Source organism: Trematomus bernacchii, unplaced genomic scaffold, assembly GCF_902827165.1.
Source record: "Trematomus bernacchii unplaced genomic scaffold, fTreBer1.1, whole genome shotgun sequence".
In the NCBI taxonomy this organism is placed as follows: Eukaryota; Metazoa; Chordata; class Actinopteri; order Perciformes; family Nototheniidae; genus Trematomus; species Trematomus bernacchii.
This window is the reverse complement of record NW_022987519.1, coordinates 536,541-561,540: the sequence shown is the minus strand read 5'-3', so window position 1 is coordinate 561,540 and position 25,000 is coordinate 536,541. Positions and strand designations below refer to the sequence as shown.

General features: G+C 40.6%; 1 protein-coding gene across 1 annotated transcript in view; it reads right to left on the bottom strand.

Annotated features, from left to right (window-relative positions):
- Window positions 1-25,000, bottom strand: part of cadps2 (Ca++-dependent secretion activator 2) — a 216,586-nt gene that overhangs the window by 71,583 nt on the left and 120,003 nt on the right. Inside the window, 2 exon segments of the mRNA XM_034116812.1 lie at window positions 3,628-3,815; window positions 21,507-21,643. Coding sequence (XP_033972703.1) covers window positions 3,628-3,815; window positions 21,507-21,643 — 325 coding nt within the window.

Below are 25,000 nucleotides of genomic sequence, written 5' to 3'. Positions count from 1 at the left end.
CATTTGGTTTTCTGTAAACACAGCCATCCCATGTTCAAAGTTCAGAGGCTTATTATTGTCATCAAGTCCCAGGCTCCTCCAACAAAGCAACATGAATATATAAGAAGAAGAAACAGAGTAGAAATAAAAGAGACTGATGTGAAAGTGATGCAGAGGAAGTGAAACAAGCTCAAAGAAAGTCAAACTAAATACTGTGCAGTGAAATAAAGAGATGGTGATGATGGATACATATGTGAGATGCAAACAGTGTGGCACCTCCCTCCATGGCCTGTGTGTGTGTGTGTGTGTGTGTGTGTGTGCGCGTGTGTGTGTTGGGGAGGTAAAAGCTCCTGTCACGTCCCGAGTGTGTGTGCTGTGGATGTTCGGTGAGGAGCTGATGGGACGTGACAGGTGAGAAGGAGGCGAGCGAACCCCCTCCTCAACCAGCTCTGGTAATGCTCCTTTAACCCCGACTCCAGTTCAAACGTCTCATCACACACACACACACACACACACACACACACACACACACACACACCACACACTACACACACACACACACACACACACACACCACACACACTACACACACACACACACACACACAACCAACAGCACACACACAACCACAAACACACACACACTACACACACACACAACACACAACACACACACACACACACACACACACACACACACACACACACACACACACACACACACACACACACACACCAAGTGTCAGCGCGGCTTCACCTGCCGAGCTTTAATCACTCCGTCACCTCCAGCAGCACGGAGCGATGATGATGATGAAGAACCAGCAGGACTCCAAGTGTCCAAATAAACTCTCACACAATCTAACTCATTACAGCTGCCATTATCAGAGCACGCACACACACACACACACACACACACAGCACCAACACACACACACACACACACACACACACACACACACACACACACACACACACACACACACACACACACACACACACACACACACACACACACACACACACACACACACACACACACACACACACACACACACACACACACACCACACACACACACACACACACACACACACACACACACACACACACACACACACACACACACACACACACACACACACACATCATTAAGCACTCTTTTCAGCTGGAAAGGACTTTTTTTAATGCTATTTTATTGCTATTGAGATGTTGAAATTTTGAAATGTTTATTACTAGTCTTTTAATTTGTTTTGTGTCAAGTCTTTTTATGCTGCTGCAACACAAAAATGTCCCAACTTGGGATCAATAAAGTACATCTTATATTATCTTACAGTATATGGTAAAAATAATGCTCTTTTGAATATGGACATTTATAGTTTTCTGAATTGTCTATCACAGTAAAGTGAAGATCTTTGGGTTTTAAGTGACACAATAAGACATTTAAACGCACCACCTTGCATTGGGATGACATTTTATGGAGCGATTAATCAATTCATCTCGAAAATACTAATTGAAAACAATCGTTAGGAGCACTCGTATCTTAGATTCGATTAAACAATGTGATTTAATCGCTTCTTGGTCACACTTTTATTTGGGTTATTACGATTGACTTTAGAAATGTTACTGTTCTTTCACCACTCATATATCTGGTATTAATGAAAAATGACCAAATAACTCGACACATCTTGGTTCACAAAGGGCTCCAAGTCTCTCCTTTCTCTTTTCTATGACCTCACGTGGACTTTCCAATGAAAATATTGATGTTTCTGTGAGAGTTTCCTACAGAAAAGCACAGTCTGAACAAACTCAGTTGAAGTATGGTGGAGGACTCTCCTGCTGATCTTCTGAGGCGTCGCTCTTTGTCCTGACGGAGTTGGGTTTCTCCGAGCGGCCCTCCAGGGAAAACTCGAGTTCTGTAATTACGTTTTTTTTTTTTTTCCCACCTCGGAGAACCGCCTGCCATCAAAAACCCTCCTTTTTCCCATCCACACCCACTCAGCGGCTCCTGAATGGCCATCAATTATTCAAATTACAGCTCCAACTGACAAAAAGCCAATTGCAAATACCCCTCCTCCCCTCCTCCCCCAACCCCTAATTTATATCTGCCGATTTCGCTGGAGAAGCCGATCATTACTCTGTCTAATTGAGCAATGAGTGGACAAAGAGAGAAAGCACAGATATCAGTAATTATCAGCGGGGGAGAAGTGAACTGCTGCAGGACGCTGGTGCCAACAAGTGGCTAAAAGACGCCGCTGATGCTCATATCGTAGGGAGACTACAGCGAGAGGAGGCATAAAGATGACCAGAGCTGAGCCCCCCCACCCCCCCACACCCACTTGGACAAAATGAGACAACTTTGCATCTCAACCCTAACAGTCATCACTTCCCACCAACTTAAAGGTCCCCTGTTATACTGTTTTTCATCAATATATTACAGGTCTCAGATATATACAGAGCCTGTCTCTGATTGGCTGAAACACCAAACAGATCATTGCAGCATTACCCATAATCCCCTCTGTTTCAGCCCTGTTTCCAAAGTGCTGATTCTCTGTCTGTTACTTTAGATGAAAATAAGGAGCCACTCCCCACGCCCCTCTGATAACGTGGGGGGGGAGGGTTACCTTGGTTGCTGATTGGCTAATGGTTACACAAGCCAAAACATCGTTATGACATCATAAAGTGTCCAAAATCTGATCAGCTCATTTTCAGACAGGTTTTTATAAAAATGGATCAGGACAAAAAGAGAGAGAATCTTTGTTCCTGAAACTTTCAGAGTCTCTTTACACAGAGGGGACACATGCTGATGAAGAAGAGACATGAAGAAGAGGGGACACATGTTGATGAAGAAGAGACATAAAGAAGAGGGGACACATGTTGATGAAGAAGAGACATGAAGAAGAGGGGACACATGTTGATGAAGAAGAGACATGAAGAAGAGGGGACACATGTTGATGTAGAAGAGACATGAAGAAGAGGGGACACATGTTGATGTAGAAGAGACATGAAGAAGAGGGGACACATGTTGATGTAGAAGAGACATGAAGAAGAGGGGACACATGTTGATGTAGAAGAGACATGAAGAAGAGGGGACACATGTTGATGAAGAAGAGACATGAAGAAGAGGGGACACATGTTGATGTAGAAGAGACATGAAGAAGAGGGGACACATGTTGATGAAGAAGAGACATGAAGAAGAGGGGACACATGTTGATGAAGAAGAGACATGAAGAAGAGGGGACACATGTTGATGTAGAAGAGACATGAAGAAGAGGGGACACATGTTGATGAAGAAGAGACATGAAGAAGAGGGGACACATGTTGATGAAGAAGAGACATGAAGAAGAGGGGACACATGTTGATGTAGAAGAGACATGAAGAAGAGGGGACACATGTTGATGTAGAAGAGACATGAAGAAGAGGGGACACATGTTGATGTAGAAGAGACATGAAGAAGAGGGGACACATGTTGATGTAGAAGAGACATGAAGAAGAGGGGACACATGTTGATGAAGAAGAGACATGAAGAAGAGGGGACACATGTTGATGTAGAAGAGACATGAAGAAGAGGGGACACATGTTGATGTAGAAGAGACATGAAGAAGAGGATTTTGCACAATAGGTGACGTTTAACCCGCGTTAGCCTCCGTACCTGTTCCCGTGGACGTGCGAGGCGCAGAAGGCGTAGCTGTAGTGCAGCAGCGTGGGGTCCACCAGCACCTGGCTCTCAGAGTACTCCATCAGGTCCTTCAGGTAGCTCAGGTGGCGGTGGCAGCCCCGGACCCCGTACCGGGCGCAGTACTCATCCAGAACGAACACCTGCCCGGGGCTGAACCAACCCTGGAGACACACACAAGCACAGAGGAGCGTCAACAACAACAGAAGGCTGTCTAACAACATCATCTCTGACCCAAACCAGGTTCTGAACAGCGAGTATGAACTGCTGCCATCTAATCAGCAGAGGTGGGAAGTAGTGGAAAACAAATACTTTGTTACTGTACTTAAGTACATTCTTCTGGTATCAGTACTTTACTCCACTTCTTATTTTTCTGACGACTTTTTACTTTCTACTTCTTACATGTTGAACACAAATACCTGTACTTTCTACTTCTTACATGTTGAACACAAATACCTGAACTTTCTACTTCTTACATGTTGAACCCTAATACCTGTACTTTCTACTTCTTACATGTTGAACACAAATACCTGTACTTTCTACTTCTTACATGTTGAACCCTAATACCTGTACTTTCTACTTCTTACATGTTGAACCCTAATACCTGTACTTTCTACTTCTTACATGTTGAACACAAATACCTGAACTTTCTACTTCTTACATGTTGAACCCTAATACCTGTACTTTCTACTTCTTACATGTTGAACACAAATACCTGAACTTTCTACTTCTTACATGTTGAACCCTAATACCTGTACTTTCTACTTCTTACATGTTGAACACAAATACCTGAACTTTCTACTTCTTACATGTTGAACCCTAATACCTGTACTTTCTACTTCTTACATGTTGAACACAAATACCTGTACTTTCTACTTCTTACATGTTGAACCCTAATACCTGTACTTTCTACTTCTTACATGTTGAACACAAATACCTGAACTTTCTACTTCTTACATGTTGAACCCTAATACCTGTACTTTCTACTTCTTACATGTTGAACACAAATACCTGAACTTTCTACTTCTTACATGTTGAACCCTAATACCTGTACTTTCTACTTCTTACATGTTGAACCCTAATACCTGTACTTTCTACTTCTTACATGTTGAACACAAATACCTGAACTTTCTACTTCTTACATGTTGAACCCTAATACCTGTACTTTCTACTTCTTACATGTTGAACACAAATACCTGAACTTTCTACTTCTTACATGTTGAACCCTAATACCTGTACTTTCTACTTCTTACATTTTGAACACAAATACCTGTACTTTCTACTTCTTACATGTTGAACACAAATACCTGAACTTTCTACTTCTTACATGTTGAACCCTAATACCTGAACTTTCTACTTCTTACATGTTGAACCCTAATACCTGTACTTTCTACTTCTTACATTTTGAACACAAATACCTGTACTTTCTACTTGTACATTTTGAACACAAATACCTGAACTTTCTACTCTTACATGTTTGAACACAAATACCTGTACTTTCTACTTCTTACATTTGAACACAATACCTGTACTTTCTACTTCTTACATGTTGAACACAAATACCTGAACTTTCTACTTCTTACATGTTGAACACAAATACCTGTACTTTCTACTTCTTACATGTTGAACCCAAATACCTGTACTTTCTACTTCTTACATGTTGAACACAAATACCTGTACTTTCTACTTCTTACATGTTGAACCCTAATACCTGTACTTTCTACTTCTTACATTTGAACACAAATACCTGAACCTTTCTACTTCTTACATGTTGAACACAAATACCTGTACTTTCTACTTCTTACATGTTGAACCCAAATACCTGTACTTTCTACTTCTTACATGTTGAACACAAATACCTGTACTTTCTACTTCTTACATGTTGAACCCTAATACCTGTACTTTCTACTTCTTACATGTTGAACACAAATACCTGAAACTTTCTACTTCTTACATGTTGAACCCAAATACCTGTACTTTCTACTTCTTACATTTTGAACACAAATACCTGTACTTTCTACTTCTTACATGTTGAACACAAATACCTGTACTTTCTACTTCTTACATGTTGAACACAAATACCTGTACTTTCTACTTCTTACATGTTGAACACAAATACCTGTACTTTCTACTTCAACATGTAGAACACAAATACCTGTACTTTCTACTTCTTACATGTTGAATCACAAATACCTGTACTTTCTACTTCTTACATGTTGAACACAAATACCTGTACTTTCTACTTCTTACATGTTGAACACAAATACCTGTACTTTCTACTTCTTACATGTTGAACACAAATACCTGTACTTTCTACTTCTTACATGTTGAATACAAATACCTGTACTTTCTACTTCTTACATGTTGAACACAAATACCTGTACTTTCTACTTCTTACATGTTGAACACAAATACCTGTACTTTCTACTTCTTACATGTTGAATACAAATACCTGTACTTTCAACTTCTTACATGTTGAACACAAATACCTGAACTTTCTACTTCTTACATGTTGAACCCAAATACCTGTACTTTCTACTTCTTACATGTTGAACCCAAATACCTGTACTTTCTACTTCTTACATTTTGAACACAAATACCTGTACTTTCTACTTCTTACATGTTGAACCCTAATACCTGTACTTTCTACTTCTTACATGTTGAACACAAATACCTGAACTTTCTACTTCTTACATGTTGAACACAAATACCTGTACTTTCTACTTCTTACATGTTGAATACAAATACCTGTACTTTCTACTTCTTACATGTTGAACACAAATACCTGTACTTTCTACTTCTTACATGTTGAACCCAAATACCTGTACTTTCTACTTCTTACATGTTGAATACAAATACCTGTACTTTCTACTTCTTACATGTTGAATACAAATACCTGTACTTTCTACTTCTTACATGTTGAACACAAATACCTGTACTTTCTACTTCTTACATGTTGAACACAAATACCTGAACTTTCTACTTCTTGCATTTTGAATACAAATACCTGTACTTTCTACTTCTTACATGTTGAACACAAATACCTGTACTTTCTACTTCTTACATGTTGAATACAAATACCTGTACTTTCTACTTCTTACATGTTGAACCCAAATACCTGTACTTTCTACTTCTCACATTTTCCAAACAGGCTGGTTCCTTTAGTTTGAATGTGTGTTTGGTGGCGTGATCATTATTATTTAGAGTCATTGCGTGCCTATTGATTTGAACACGATCCGTGTATCCATCATTTCCTGGTCTTCTCTAAAGAAGAGGGACCAATGAAAACGTTGTCATGTTGCCGTTGTTCAGCATGGAAACATTCATTAGCTAACAATGACATTATTGTTCTATTAATATAAAGGGAGGTCAGGTACTCTTTAAAACAGCTGCTAGTTATGGGTACTTTTTACTGAAGTACATTTCAAAGCCCTCTTTACTTTGACTTGAGTAAAGAAGTTTAGTCAGTACTTCTACTTTCACCAGAGTATTTTTAAACACGAGTATCTGTACTTCTACTTGAGGAAAGGATGTGTGTACTTTTGTCCTCTCTGCTAATGTGAGATACAGGGTTCCTCGATTCAATAAAGTCATCCTGAAGCATCCTTTGAGCTCCAGTCGACCCTCTCAGTGAACACAGAGCTGCAGATCAGATGCACGCTGAAGGCTCTTTGAGCAGCTTGTGTCTTGATGTTTGTCTGTTGATGTTACACATGGAGCTGCTATGATGCAAGGAGCATTTCAGACTTGATCTGACCATTAAAGTATTATCGTAAGTCGTAAGTGTCGGACGTGACAAACTGATGACTTTTCTTAGGGCAGATGCATCCGACTGGAAAGAGTCGAACAAGTCAAGTCATTATTTGTACCCCAGTCTTCCATTTTAGATAAATACTTTATTATATACCCATGCAGTGACATTAAATGTACCTTTTTAGATAGTACATTTTACATTAGGGCTGCACAACTAAATACACATCATTTCCTAACTTCTGATAAAGAAATGATCGATCTCTCAATCTATCTAACTGTGATTCTTTTTGACTGATACATTTGTTTTGGAAAATATGTACAAAAGATCATGGTTTGATTTGTTTAGGATGGATCTATGGTCTTGGTAAGTCTGCAGATTGAAGGCGTGGATATCTCTGCAGCTCTGCAACAAATCACGATGAATCAGAACAGATTCAAAACAGTAGTGCTTTAATAAAGTGCGTATTTATATTAAAGAAATAAAGAAACCTGAACAGATTGTGTTTGGGAGTCTTCAAACTCCCAAACACAATCTGTTCAGGGAGAAATGAGGAAGCTGCCATTCTCCATGAATGAAATGTCTTCGTCATTAGTAATCTGAATATAGGGAGCGGTCTCACTCCGTTTATAAAGTTAAAATGTTGCGGCCCCCCCTAGGAGAGATCAACTTGGAGAGTGACCCTGAGAGGAGGGGTCCGGGGTTCATTCATGTCTAAAACGGAGATATGTCTGACTGATTGGAGGGTCAGAGTCACAGACGGGGAAGCACAGATGCAAATAGAAAGATATGAATAGCTGAATGCTGAATGAGTTTTGTTTCGGGGGGGATGATCATGGTATTGGGGATGGTCATGGTATTGGGGATGGTCATGGTATTGGGGATGGTCATGGTATTGGGGATGGTCATGGTATTGGGGATGGTCATGGTATTGGGGATGGTCATGGTATTGGGGATGCTGGTCCAAAGTCTCACTGTCAAAAAATGAATCTTAGATACGTCAGTGGAATAAAGTCCTGTCCGTAAGCAGTGTAAAATACAAATAAAGATTTGGTTCAGTCTCATTTAAGAATAAATCTGATTTTGATGTGAACTTCGTGTGTGTGAGAGACTCTGGAGGGAACACCATTTACGTGCACTAAACCTGTAGATAACAAACTACAGGGAACAAAGCATAAAACGCCTTTTTGATGCTTTCTTTCACTTTGGACGTCAGTTGGAGCTCGTACTTGAATATTAGATCCCCGTTTAAGAGCTGTTCGTTCTCTAATGCTCATACATGTGAATGCTTTTCAGGCTTTTTGCAGATAACCCCTACTACCTTATAAACCTTTACACAACCCATCCCAGCTTCCTGTTACCATGGGACGCACAAACACACTCGGACCAACATGTCTCCACACATTTAAACAAAATAATCCTCTATACTTTATTACAACTAAGCGGAGAAGTGTAAAGGTTAACGCTTCAACTATTCATTCTCTGTTACAGTTTATAAAAGGAAAGGAAAGGAAAGGTGTGGAACATCCCGAGACGTTCATCGGTTCATTCATCCTGCACGTAATCACTCAATTAGGCGTGAAACCTACGGCGCTAATTAAGAGTCCTCACGGAAGGAACGCTAACAAATTAGCACCTCCACTGAGCCGACACACACGCACTGAGCCGACACACACACACGCACAAAGAGAGAGACACACACGCACACACAGAGAGAGAGACACACACACGCACAGAGAGAGAGACACACACACACGCACAGAGAGAGAGACACACACACACGCACAGAGAGAGAGACACACACACACACAGAGAGAGAGAGACACACACACACGCACAGAGAGACACACACACACGCACAGAGAGAGAGACACACACACACGCACAGAGAGAGAGACACACACGCACACACAGAGAGAGAGAGACACACACACACGCACAGAGAGACACACACGCACACACAGAGAGAGAGACACACACACATGCACAGAGAGAGAGACACACACACACACACACACAGAGAGAGAGAGAGACACACACACACGCACAGAGAGAGAGACACACACGCACACATGCACAGAGAGAGAGACACGCACACACACACAGAGAGAGAGACACGCACACATGCACAGAGAGAGAGACACACACACACACACACAGAGAGAGAGAGAGACACACACACACGCACAGAGAGAGAGACACACACGCACACATGCACAGAGAGAGAGACACGCACACACACACAGAGAGAGAGACACGCACACATGCACAGAGAGAGAGACACACACACACGCGCACAGAGAGAGAGAGAGATATATATATTGATATAATGATATATTAAAAAGTTAATTATAAAAAATAACCATTCTCTAATAACTATAACTCTTGAAAGTGAAGTGTCTTAAGAAATCTTAATCATGTGTTAATTAGCAGTAGAGGAAAGGAGTCACATTTCTTTCTTGTATTTTATTTTACTTTTTGAAGGATCTGACAATTTCTCTCTTTCTCTCAAATCAAAATAACTTTTTAGACCGTAATGACAGACAGGAAATAAACTTTTTCGAGTAACATCCACAGGAATCATAAAGGCCAATTATTGATGATGGTTCAGGATATAACTGATAATAAATACACACATTACTTACAGGGTTCACGCGGGGTCTTAAAAAGTCTTACATTTGATCAAAAAAATAAGAAAGGTCTTAAATATGATTGTATTTGAAATGTACTTCTGTGTTGAGATCACGTCTAAATGTGTTTTGGGGGAAATGTCCGGGCTGCAAAGTAACCAGTACGGTAAGAGCCTTTCAGTTCCCCCCAACAATTGGTATTGAAATAAATCAGCATGGAACCAATAATCACTAACTTTGTTTCCCCCGGCCCCTTATCGGAGAACACCCAGCTAGTAACCTAGCAACCAATCTTCAGCTAGCGGCAGTCAGAAAGTAAGTTCAACCGTATTTGGTTGGAAAACATCGAATGTAGTGCTTGGTTGAAACCAGTGGAGGGGAACGTGTTTGAAGCCCGCTGCACCTTTTGCTAATGTAGCGTTAGCTAGTTCAGCGTTAGCTAGTGCAGCAGCTCCCGCAACAACATCGGGGGACCTCCGGGCGACGTTTGGGTCTACGCCAACTTTAAAAGCGGAGGTACTGTGGACGCTAAATACCGTAGATGAACACCAATCATACAACAGCAACGATGAAAGATTGTAGCCAAGGCAGCAGAGCTCAAAGAAGCTCTAGAAATAGTCCTAACTTCACACTTCCAGATGATCTTCTGAAACAAACACACACACACACACACACACACACACACACACACACACACACACACACACACACACACACACACACACACACACACACACACACACACACACACACACACACACACACACACACACACACACACACACACACACACACACACACACACACACACACACACACACACACACACACACACACACACACGTTGTTAGAGGAGGTATAGCAGCACCCTGACTCTCACCTGGACTCTTTTTCATTCTCATGCACGGGCAGCTTTCACACATTGAAATGGCCTGACTAATGCATGAAGGTATATCTAGAAACACGTGTGTATAGTTATATTTAGAGCTGGAGGTTTTGATCGAACTGGAAGAAGAACATAATGAATGTTGTGCTGATGATTGGTACAATTAGTATAATAATAAAATGAGAGATTAAGACAAATGTTGGGGGGGATATTTCTGCTGCCATTTCCAATCTGGAGGTCTATGAAGCACTCTATACATAGAGAGTGAGCATCTTTGACACTGAGGTCATCCCACATCTTAACAGAGTGTTCTGAATGTACAAACAGATCCCCTCCCACCCAGGGTCTGGAGTTTACCATTTCTGAGCCGAGATAACAAACGCAAATAAAGTAGAAGATCCATTTTTGTTTAACAAAGAGAACATTAGAGTAACACCGGACTGCCTCCTCAGAATTAAAGGTCACTTATTGAGTCCACTTCTTCATGTCTCTTCTTCATCACCATGTGTCCCCTCTTCTTCATGTCTCTTCTACATCAACATGTGTCCCCTCTTCTTCATGTCTCTTCTACATCAACATGTGTCCCCTCTTCTTCATGTCTCTTCTACATCAACATGTGTCCCCTCTTCTTCATGTCTCTTCTACATCAACATGTGTCCCTCTTCTTCAACGTCTCTTCTACATCAACATGTGTCCCTCTTCTTCATGTCTCTTCTACATCAACATGTGTCCCCTCTTCTTCATGTCTCTTCTACATCAACATGTGTCCCCTCTTCTCATGTCTCTTCTACATCAACATGTGTCCCTCTTCTTCATGTCTCTTCTTCATCACCAGGCCGTAATGTGTCCCTCTTCTTCATGTCTCTTCTACATCAACATGTGTCCCCCTCTTCTTCATGTCTCTTCTCATCACCATGTGTCCCTCTTCTTCATGTCTCTTCTACATTCAACATGTGTCCCCTCTTCTTCATGTCTCTTCTACATCAACATGTGTCCCCTCTTCTTCATGTCTCTTCTACATCAACATGTGTCCCCTCTTCTTCATGTCTCTTCTACATCACCATGTGTCCCCTCTTCTTCATGTCTCTTCTACATCAACATGTGTCCCCTCTTCTTCATGTCTCTTCTTCATCAACATGTGTCCCCTCTTCTTCATGTCTCTTCTTCATCAACATGTGTCCCCTCTTCTTCATGTCTCTTCTTCATCAACATGTGTCCCCTCTTCTTCATGTCTCTTCTTCATCAGCATGTGTCCCCTCTGTGGAAAGAGACTCTGAAAGTTTCAGGAACAAAGATTCTCTCTCTTTTTGTCCTGATCCATTTATATAAAAACCTGTCTGAAAATGAGCTGATCAGATTTTGGCCACTTTATGATGTCATAACGATGTGTTGGCTTGTGTAACCATTAGCCAATCAGCAACCAAGGTAACCCCCCCCCCCCCTTATCACCTGAATCTCCTCCTAGAGCACCATTGAGTTCTTTGTAACCAAATCTCTCTCAGAGGGGCGTGGGGAGGGGCTCCTTATTTTCATCTAAAGTAACAGACAGAGAATCAGCACTTTGGAAACAGGGCTGAAACAGAGGGGATTATGGGATGCTGCAATGATCTGTTTGGTGTTTCAGCCAATCAGAGACAGGCTCTGGATATATCTGAGACCTGTGATATATTGATGAGAAACAGTATCATAGGGGACCTTTAAAGCACGATGAGTTACACATCATCATAGATCATTTAAGGACTTGAATCACTACTTCCTGTCTGTTATTTAGCCTCTCTCAGACATGCTGCTTGGGCTGAACTGGACCTGGCACATTTCTCCTCTGCAGGCCTTTTAGCGTCTCCCCCTTCCTCCCCCTCCCTCCCCCCCTTCCTGCCACTCCTCAGTTTGTTTCTTTCTCCGTTTTCTCTCTCTCCGTCTGTGAGCTCGAGCTATTAATATCACACCCCAGGCAGAGAGGGGGCCTGTCGCCGGGCGTGAAGCGACAAGATGTTCCTCCGTGACAAACAGATGGCGAACTCCAGTCTTGGCGCTGACCGCTCAATTAGCGGCTAACGAGCCGTCCGCCCCGGCTGCACGTCTCCCATTCGCCGCCCCACCCCCCAAGGAGCAACGTGACCCCGGGACGAGAGGAAGCGTGGCGGCGTGTGTCTCAGATTCACGCTCGTCACTTCACTACAGACGGCCGACAGGAAGCTGAGAGACTAAAAGGCTCTCAGACTACTTCTGGCCCGAGAAATACGTTTTTGGTCCAAAGATTCTGGTGACCCCCAACACTCTGATCTGTCACTTTGCCACGCAGACTTACATGCACAGGACTAGATGTTCTGGAGGAAACTCAATTAAAAAATATCAGTGCTTTTATATTTAAAATTAAACCAATCAAAAAAAAAGCCGTCCTGTCTGCAGGTCAGGGGACGCTGTTTGGGTCTGAAGCGGATTCAGAGCAACCATTAGATCTGGCAGGTGGCTCTTCCTAATTATACCAAAAAGGACATTTAAAAAACTGTTTTTGGTGCTCATTCTGGTGCTACTTGATTTGTTTCTTTAAGTATAATCACTATCTACTTGGTATTTTCTGGTTTTAAGCTTCTACAATGTGAGAATAGCCTTGTGTTTAATAGACAATAGGATTATAAAAGTGCTCCTGCATGTAAAATACTTTGTAATAGTCTTGATACCCACGGTTGCTCACGTCTTACACCCTTTAAAACATTAAAAAAACTATATTGTATTCGGCTTGTTAAGGGGGTTCACCTTTGACTTAATAATACGTTCTTTTCCCCATAATGACCAAGTCGCTGCACATTATCCCGCTTATCACACGGCCACATTCTCAACAAAGTAACGACATGACTCTCAATATTAATTGAAATGATTTTATAGATTTAGAAAATGTTTTTATTGATTTAAAAAATAGTAGGCTATTATTGATTTAAAATGACATGCATCCGCTAAGAAAAATAGTCCGTTGTTACTGTTTGAACTAACGTAGCAACGACAGGAACTGCTTCGATAGCGTTTTTTGAGGAGCTTTTTGATTACAGATTTGAAAACATCGCTGCTTGCTTTAAAAGTAGCACAATTCATGATGTCAAAGCTTGGGAAGTATCTAGATACCCCTGCCCTAATGCCAAAGGAACTGCACACTGAATATGTGTCGCCGTTTGATGCCTAAAAGGAGGGTTTCGGCCAAACTGTATACAGTTCAATCGACCGGACTTCTTTCTGCAGATGTGAGCGTCCTTAACAACGGTTAATAAGTCCTTGACAGCGGTCTGTCTGTTCTGTGAACGTCACGTGTTCTGAATTGACCAATCAGAATCGAGTATTCAACTAAGCCATGTAATAAAATAAGTTAAATCACTAATGTCAATAATAACTATTTACAGCTCTACTGTAAAGCCAGTATTTTGGTTTGCTTTTGCAGGAAAGTTTGATGAATTAAACACAGCGGCAGTAAAATTGGTTCCAAAGTTGATCCTTGATTCTCACAATCTGACCAGGTAATTACCCGGCATTGTCGGACGATGCGCTAATTTCTATGAAATACAAATCTGAGAATGCTAAGCGAGGAAACAAGAGTCCTATACGGGTTTGTGATTAGGGAAAAATCAGTCGTTTCAGTATTTCCCATAGATCTGAAATATAACTGTGGTGGTAGCCGGGCACGAAGGGGGGGGGGGGGCGTGGCTTTGTGACGTGCAACAACATGTGAACAAAACACACTGTTCTGATGCACACACACTGCTCTGAAAGAAACAATGTTTACGTGGTCTTCTCTGTTTCTCGTAAGGTCTCCCTTTCTGTGGGTCGCTTGTTAGCAGACCCTTCACGCGATAGCAGAGCGAACAGGTACAGGAGGCGTAGAGCGAGGGATCATTGTCCACTAGTTCATCGATCGCAGATGGCGTTGTGCCCGCCCAAGTAAAGTCTATGTGTGGGAAACCCTGCGTTTGGGTCTGTTTCTAAAACGGTATTATTACTGGGGGTCCCTGGTGTGATCACAGAGACCCTGATCATGATGGAATTGCTGAGTGTATTTAGAGAGCAGAAATCACACAGCTTACAGCAGATTAGTGATGCTAGCTTTAGCAGTCGTTGCAACCATCAATATATGTTATAATTCAGATGTCCCTGTCCTTTAGAAGTGAAAAGGTAGACAGGAAACTCCAGAGTTACGTCCAAGTGTGATTGTATTCATCACTGTGACAGAGAATATGGTCCGGAAGTAGATTCTTGGTTCTCAAGAACTGACAACAAGCCTGAATCTTTGGACTGCATGGAGCTGATTATTTCTTTAAACAGCAGTGGTGTGTCCTGGTCCTTTAAAAGTAAAGGTGTGGACAAAGATCTCTCAAGATGTTTCACGAGTGTAGCATTGAAGACCAACAGGAAACTAAAGAGTTAAGTATCTAACACTGTGACAGAAAATATGGTCCCAAAGTTGTTCCTCAACAACTGGAATAAGCCTGAAACTGTTAAAGGAATACACCTGCTTTATTACATGGTGATGTAGAAGAGACATGAACAAGTGGATTTAGCATAATAGGTGACCTTTAAGATGTTCCAGTAGTTCAGACCTGATGGCGGCCTAAAGTGGGTCAGAGTCACGTGACGCTGGTGTAGGTAAACATGCTGTCCAGATGACTGATCATCCTCTATGATCCATGACCCTTTTCCTTCTGCTTTATTAGCCAGAGGTTAGGGGGGGGGGGGGGGGGGGGGGGGGGGGGGGGGGGGTCCTGGGACGAAGACAAGCTGCTGATGATCCAACCTGTCAGCTGACCATCAAGACTCCTGCAAGATGCTACAGAACTTTGTTTTAAAATCTGGTGGAGATCCAAACTTAAATAATGTCAACATCTATATGCCGAAATATTGGAGAAAAGCTCATATATATTTTTTCTTATGGATCTCAATATTTCACCGACAGCTTTTTAATTCATTTATTGTGCACATACGTCATATATCTGTATAGCATTTCCTTTGTTGTATATTTCTAGTTAGAGTGTTCTTGATTTTATCATAGTTTTTAGAATATGTCCATATCTGCTCTTATTCATATGTTACTGGGTTTATGGAACCATTACCCTCCACTGTACAGCACACATACCTGGTGATGAACCCCATGCTGAGTCTGACTCATTGAAGAAAATGGAAAAAGCTGATACAGCAGATTTTTTAAAGCATCCTCAATTTCAAGAAAAACTAAACATTTGAGGGAAAATCTAACATTTAGGAGGTAAAATATTTGTTGAATGTGAAGCTGCTTCAGCATCACTTCCAGATAGATTCCTCTATAGTCAGCATTTATGATGCAGTCATCATTTTCGTTCACATTAATCCTAGGGTTGCAAAATTCCGGGAATTTTCAAAGATTAACGGGAATTTATGGGAATAAACTGGGAATTTTCAAAATTCCCTATGAAGGTTGGCTCTTCATAGGGAACTTAAATATAGTTGGGGAAAGTATATTTTAGCATAATCTTGACTAAAACAAACAGATGCCATTCAAGTACACTTGAATATCCATGCCATTCCTCAATCACATGCACATAGCACACTGCTTACTGCATAGCTATTGAGACCACACCCCCTACAGGCACTGTGCATTCCTCCATCACACGCACACATGATTTCTAGAAGACTGGATCACACTTTTGAGCCCAGAGCACAAGACAAATGAAGCCACACATTTGAGCCTGTGGACTACACAAAGTGAAGTAAGTTTTGATGATATTATGGGGTAATATATTTAGTTAATGTTTAAATTGCAAATATCACATACAAATGTATTCATCTAGTACAGTGTTTCTCAAACTTTTTCATACCAAGGACACTTAACCAATAAAAAAAACACTCGCGGACGACCTAACTCCCCAAATATCCCAAAACACATCGTTTTTCTAGAACAGATTACAAATCGCCTGAAAATGGTACAAACAAGTGGCAACATGTGTGACGAAGGTGTTGCGCTGGGCTATATCATGCAATCGAAAGAAACTTAAGCTTTCTCGCGGAGATATTCCCGCGAGAGTGCGGAAAACTTAAATGTATTTATTTATTTCAAATATGGAATATTTCCAAAATTCCCCAGCTTAACTTCCCAGGGAAATTTACCGGGACTTTTCCGCCCCTTTCCAACCCTAATCCTGACTGATTCAACTGTTTCAGCTCCACGGGGCAGAAATGTTGGACATTCGGTAATGTCTATACTTTGGTCTCCACCATCTCCTGAGAAATATATGAATGATGTTGATCCATGGAATAAATGAATAATTATACTGTAACAGTGTCAAATGTCAACATATATTGTCTGTTCAGTCTCCTGTGAACCCACTGTCAGCAGCAAACAGCATTCAGAGTTTAGAGACTAGCTGGTGAACAAAGTTGAGTATTTACTAGAGACAGATATATACCTCTGGAGGTGGAGGAGACCAAACACGGAGCTTAAAGAGCACATCTTGGACTGACCTTTATCACGTGAGCACAACAACAACCCTGATGAATGTTCATGATGTTCTGCTATCGGCTGACATGTTAACGAGGTACCAAGGTAATATCATGTTAATATTGCCTGCAAAATCTATTCATTTCAGGTTCTTCTGTACCTGAAATGGCTCACAACTACTAAGAATATATTTTGAACAAAGGGCTTAATTTGGGAGAAACATCCCTTAAGGCCTCACATGTTGAATATCCGCATAAACAGTTCCTCCAAAGTTCTTAGTAATTTTTTTTTTTGTTTTTGGATTAAGCTATTCCAAGAATGTCCTCGCCCTAGTGTTACCACCTACATGGATGGAGTTGTGTCAGACAGCTGGACCTGAATGGTGCATTGTGGGACTTAACCCTTCAATCGTCAGTGGGAACGGCTCTGATCCCGTCAGCAGGACTCGGGGCCCCAGCTACAAAACCACATTTCTGCCTAATTACTGTTGTTGTTGTTGGGTTCAACTCTTTGTGAATAAAATATGACCCCGTGTATGACATGAATCCAAGCCACTTCTCAACAGATGTCCCCCACGCCGAGAAACTGGCCTTTTCTCAGAGTGTTTGGTGAAAAGGGGCTCAGGCTGGAACACAAAGCCCTGGAGTTTTCACAAAAGGCCGAGGGGAGAGGATCTGGAGGGGCGGCGTGAAAGGATCCGTCTAATTGCAGAGCTGGAGAGAGTCCTGGTGAGCAGGTAGAGAAATGAAAGAGGCACAGATGTCACTCTGAGGAACATCTCCTGTTCTGCTGCTTTTTAAAAAGACGGGAACACAACGCAACACATGTCGGGACGAGTTTTACTGTCGGACACATGCTGAGTGGCTAATAGGAATCACTTAAAGAAGACTCACGTAACAGAACAAGTGTTTTCAAAGCAAGAGCGTGTGAGCAGGGTTCCTACAACTTAGGTTTGTATGATTAATTAAAGTCCAATATTCCCATTTATGAAGCTCTGCCTTGGTCTCCACCAACTGCTGAGAAAGTAAATCCATAGATGAAATGACTTTATCTGATTCAACAACCTGTACTGTTGAAGTAGCACCAACTGTGTGGCTGATAGGAATCACTTTGGGAGGTTTCACATGACCAATGCATGAGATTAATATATAATATGTAAGGTGCGAGGACAGCAGAGGTGATACAGCAAAGGGAACGTTTTTATTATGGCACTTATAATGACATTTAGGACCAATTGTATGCTTAACGTTCCGCTATTTGCATGGGAAGAATGCGAGAGGCATTGGATTTGACCAATTATTTTGAGAATGTACAACGCAAGGTCAGAATGATTTTTCTTCAATTGGTACTGCCCATGTTTTGGCATTTGAAGAGACTTTTTGAGGATGGATTCAAGACATTTTAATACACAAAAGGGCCTTCTTTTCATTGGATGCCTTTTGAGACTTTTTAAAGGGTTCACAGACTAAACATCAAATTCATCAAGAACCTTTCATACACCCATTCAAATCCAAGCGTACGACATGGAACATTTGAGAAAGGGATCCACTTTAGTTTTGGTTGTAGCTCTGAGGAGTTTTAGTTTGTCTTTTTCCAAGCCCTTGATTTTGGTCCATCAAACTTTCAATGATTTTAATGACCTTTGGGAAACATGTTTTCAGTAGCTTCGGTCCTGCTGATGTAATGTTGTGTATTTTCTGTTGAACTGTTTGTAGGTTAAAAATATAGGCATACGTTATTATCGTTTTTTTTAAACCTAAAACTTGATCTTGTTTCGATGTCAGAGTGAAAAGACCTTAGCAGAAGACTTTAGGTATGACAGCATGATGAACACAAGTGAATGTGGACCATATAGACGTGGGGTTCTCGCCTATTTGCACGCAACCCAACTCCCCCCCCCCCAATACACACTTATTTCGGCTTCTCCCCCCCCCCTCTCTCCCCGCTCCATTGAGTCACACAGCAGTTGTCTATGAGGGTCATGTTCCTATTTGTTAGGTATTGATTAGAGCGTTTATCCCCTCAACCAGTGTGAGAGTCCCCCAGGCTGAGAGAGAGGGAGGGGGAGGGGGGAGAAACAGAGATGTCTTCTAAGTACAGGGTTCCTGCAGGTTTCACCAACTCAAGTTTAAGACTTTTTAAGACCTTTTTAAGACCACTTTGAATAGGATTTAAGACCTATTTCACAGCAAGAAAGTATGAAGGAAAATTGCTATGAAAGAAGAAATACGTCCCATAATTACTTTCAAAGTAAATGTATTCACGTTCAGCATAAGAACTATGACTGAACATAACAGCATAACAGTACACAGAACTGTGTTAGCATGTTAGACAAAAAGTGTGTGTGTGTCTCTGTGTGTGTGTGTGTGTGTGTGTGTGTGTGTGTGTGTGTGTGTGTGTGTGTGTGTGTGTGTGTGTGTGTGTGTGTGTGTGTGTTGTTTCAGAAGATCATCTGGAAGTGTGAAGTTAGGACTATTTCTAGAGCTTTATTGAGCTCTGCTGCCTTGGCTACAATCTTTCATCGTTGCTGTTGTATGATTGGTGTTCATCTACGGTATTTAGCGTCCACAGCACCTCCGCTTTTAAAGTTGGCGTAGACCCAAACGTCGCCCGGAGGTCCCCGATGTTGTTGCGGGAGCTGCTGCACTAGCTAACGCTGAACTAGCTAACGCTACATTAGCAAAAGGTGCAGCGGGCTTCAAACACGTTCCCCTCCACTGGTTTCAACCAAGCACTACATTCAATGTTTTAGATAGATAGATAGATAGATAGATCGTACTTTATTGATCCCAAATTGGGAAATTGTTTTTGTTACAGCAGCATAAAAGGCATTTTACAATAAAACAAAATATACAAGAATAGAAATAAAATAAAATAAAATATAAAATAAAATATAAAATATACATGTCAAAATACAAAATAGAAAATATACATACAGATATTATATATATATATATATATATATATATATATATACAAATATATATATATTCAAAATATATGGAATTATGGAATTATGGAGTATTAAATATGAAATTTTCCAACCAAATACGGTTGAACTTACTTTCTGACTGCCGCTAGCTGAAGATTGGTTGCTAGGTATCATATTTAAGACCTTTCTTATTTTTTTGATCAAATGTAAGACTTTTTAAGACCCTGCGGGAACCCTGTAAGTAATGTGTGTATTTATTATCAGTTATATCCTGAACCATCATCAATAATTGGCCTTTATGATTCCTGTGGATGTTACTCGAAAAGATTTCCTGTCTGTCATTACGGTCTAAAAAGTTATTTTGATTTGAGAGAAAGAGAGAAATTGTCAGATCCTTAAAAAAATTAAAAAATTAAATAAAATGCAAGAAAGAAATGTGACTCGCTTCCTCTACTGCTAATTAACACATGATTAAGATTTCTAAAGACACTTCACTTTCAAGAGTTATAGTCATTAGAGAATGGTTATTTTTTATAATTAACTTTTTAATATATCATTTGTTCCGATGAGTTTGACTTTATTCAAATTGATTGCATGTGATGTTAAAAATATGACCAGCTTCACTCAAAAACCTCAAAAGGAGCTTCAAATGTAAAAGAAATGACATTCAGTTCAGATTTGATGAAACTGTTTATGAGACCTGTGTATAACTGTATATCTTGATTTAGTTATGAATTGATCATTTTCGTTTTATCTTATGATTGTGTGTAAACATGATAAATAAATGTCACTGCTTTGTCCGATTACACCCTCCTCCTCCTCCTCTCTTTCTTCTACTGCCAGCTGCACATCGCTGTTTCTTTACTCTCATATTAAGATTGAATGTTTAATTAAAGTTGTCAGAAGAAAAATACAATATCATGTAATGCAGCTGACATTTGCTTTGAGTAACACGACCAAAGAAGTGATTGTATGATGGGAATTAAGAGCAGAGAGAGTTTGATTGTTACTAACTAATTTAAGTCAAATTTGGTTGCCAATTAATTTCTTGGTGTCATGACATTTTGAATGTAATGTCATTTTACCCTCACTCATTCTGTGTGTGTGTGTGTGTGTGTGTGTGTGTGTGTGTGTGTGTGTGTGTGTGTGTGTGTGTGTGTGTGTGTGTGTGTGTGTGTGTGTGTGTGTGTGTGTGTGTGTACCAGGCAGGAGAAGGAGTCGTTCATGCGGTGCTGCAGAGTGTGTTTCTGTAACACGGTGAAGAGGGCGGTGTGGTCGAAGCGGCTCGGAGCGACGGAGATCAGACCCTCGACCCCCTGCCGCTGAGAGGGGTCCAGACCTGAGAGACAGGAGGGATAAAAACTCAGAGTTCAAACCCTGACAGTTTGTAAGGGAATTGGTTTTGATACATGGTTAGGGTCTGATTTATCTGAGAGAGATATTGGTAAAACAAAGCCACAATATTAGGACATCGATCTGTAGGTCTTATTTGAATATGAAGAACCAGGGGACTTTAAAGGTCGACAGTAAAAAAGTGAATATTCTCTGGATTTATAAAGTAATACATTTTTTTTACTTTGGATGTTTCAAGATAAAATGTACAAGAAAAAAACAGTGCTCCCAAACAAATAGTTTTGTTTATCCATGACAATCTTAACTCCCAGAAAGATATGCCTACATCAGGCATGAGAGCATGGGATAGGGAAATATCCACTTTAGGACAAGAATTGGATTGGGATGCAATTTGGGCTAATGTTACGGGTGCTTCAAAAAACCCAAACCATCTGAAATGTTGTCATAGAGCATATCTAACACCAATAGTTAGACACAGAATTGGATTGGTACCTGACCCTTACTGTTCATTTTGTCACCAGGGAACCAATAGGCGCTTTCACACCGGGGTACTTTTCCCGTTTAGTTCCGATAGTTCCTGGGATTTTGCGTTCACACCAAAAAGAGAACTTAGTTCATGAGAACTTTTCCCCCCTGTTTAGTCCCTGCTAGAGAGGTGGGACTTTCCTGGGGTGAAAAAAGTTCCAATTTCTATTGGCTAGGCGAATTGCAAACCACGCCCCGTAAAACTCGGAAAAGTTTTTTGAAGCCGCCATTGTATTTCGTCGCATTAGCATTAATAGCATTAGCCCCGTGCACCAACGGAGAGAGAATAACTTATGGCAACACAAAAGAAAACATGGGAGCGGTGGAGTGATGAGGAGGTGTCGGCGTGTTTCTCAAACTTTTTTATACCAAGGACCACTTAACCAATAAAAAAACACTCGCGGACCACCTAACTCCACAAATATCCAAAAACACATCGTTTTTCTAGAACAGATTACAAATCGCCTGAAAATGGTACAAACAGGTGGCAACATGTGTGACGAAGGTGTTGCGCTGGGCTATATCATGCAATCGAAAGTTAAACTTAAGCTCGCTCCATTGCGAAGATATTCCCGCGAGAGTGCGGAAAACTTAAATTTATTTATTTATTTAAAATGTGAAATGTTACCAATATACTCACGGACCACTAGGGGGCGCTCACGGACCACCAGTGGTCCGCGGACCACACTTTGAGAAGCACTGGTGTAGGGTAATGGGATGGGATTGAATTAATCCAAAATGTTGTGCAACCTGAATTGTCTTCTGTACTGTGTTGTAAATTGAAGATGTTGCAATAAAAAATGTATGATAAAAAATAATTTCCGAGATTATAGGTCAGAAATGTATGTCAATAACTTTATTTGCTGAGATTGTAAAGTTGCAAGAATCAAGAGTATACAATTGTAACACATTTTTTTAATTTTGAGATTAAAGTTGTGCATTAAATAAAAAATAAAAAACATATTTACACAATTTTGTCTATACATTTCCAGTAAAGAAATTATTAAATCTTACGAGAAAAAAAACGTGGATATTCGATTTGATTGGCAAATTAAATCAAAATAAAGAAATCACATATTTATAATAAAAACACTTGAATATTCTTTTGAGATTATAACATTGCAAGAAAGTTTTGAGAATGTAAGTAAAAAAATTTAGAGAAAAAACTCAGATATTCTCAGATATCAAAATGGTAAATTTACTCAATAAAATAGTTGACTTGAAAAATCAGAAACATTTATAGAGTTTTTTAAAAGCTATATATCTGTTAGTAAAAAAACTCAGATTCTTTTTTAATTAAAGTTGTACATTAACAAGATAAAATTATGATTATAAAACCATGAATTGTTGAGAAAATAAGTGTTTGGTTGACTTTTCAAAATGGTTTTCTGTTATACTTCTAGAACAGAAGAACTGTTTCGTGATGAACTTCATCATTTTAAAGTGTATGAAAGATAAACCCTTAAATGCTGTAAAAGGTATTGGGATTTTTTTTAACTTGAGCTGCCGCAGGTATTGTAGATTTTTAGGATTAAATGTTTACTTTTTGAAGTATAGACTTTTGCCTGGAGGATATTTAATGTGAAATCAAAGCAGAGTTGAGTTTATGTTAGGTAGTGTCAATAGAAAGACAGAAGAAGCTCAATATGTAACGTGAGATGGACTGAATGACTGCACCGCCGTCAGATGAAGAGGTGATATATAAATGTGTTCACAGTCACAAGCATCACGCCTCTCTTCAGTCCCAGAGTGTGAACACACACAGAGAATGCATTGGCAGTGGGCTCTCTCTGGTTAATGGTTCCCACCTCGGTTGGCTACAGATCGCCTGTGAAGCCGTCTCTCAGCTGACACAAAACATGGCCGACATGTGAGCAAAACACTGGAAGAGCCTCAGAGCGGAAGAAGCAGCCAATAAGAGAGCAGATCAGACGTCCACATGAAGACGAAGACAGATGTTTCACTGACTTCACGCTACAAACAGACTTGATAAATGACTTTAAAATATCAACCAGTCATCTACAGATCACCAAAGACCGAGTTGAGTTTGAAAGATCGGAAGGGAGCTTCAACTAATAACCGTAGTCTTCAAATCTACGCTCCAGATTTAATCAACAGACTGTAATAATGTTTGTTATATTATAAAGTGGGTTATCCTGGTCCAACAAAGTGAGCTGATTTCATCTACATTACATTACATGTTAGACGCTTTTATCCAAAGCGACTTACATACTCAATACTGTGGACAATCCCCACAGGAGCAACTTGGGGTGAAGTGTCTCAGGGACACAACGACATGCTGACTGCAGTGGGGTTTGAACCTGTGACCCCCCGATCCGAACACCAACGCACAACCCACTGCGCCACACGCCTCCCTACTGTACCTTCATCTCTTTTGTTAATCCTCTGAACCCAAGGCACTTTCAAGGTGTTTTGTCCCGTCACATTTCACTCACTGCGGCCTAATCTTTCACTGCTAATTGCTGAATAGACGTATAACTACGGAAGAGGATTAGGGTCACATTTGAGTTTTGTTTGTTTTGATATGACCACCGTGATAGTCCGTGACGCAAGACTTTCTGACTTCCTGTTCTTGGCGCTTATATCCAAAGACCATTGGCTCAAGAAGATGTTAACCTTCAAAAATACTCCAAATGTGGTGCTCTAGTGATTATGATGGGAACATGTCCCCCAGTGATGGGTTTGGAATCGTTTTGGGACAACAATGGCGCTGTATGGCACAGAGGAAGCAGAGATATCAGGCTTTTATTCGTACATAATATTTCTTGGTAGATTGTCACAAAGTGAAAACCGAGTA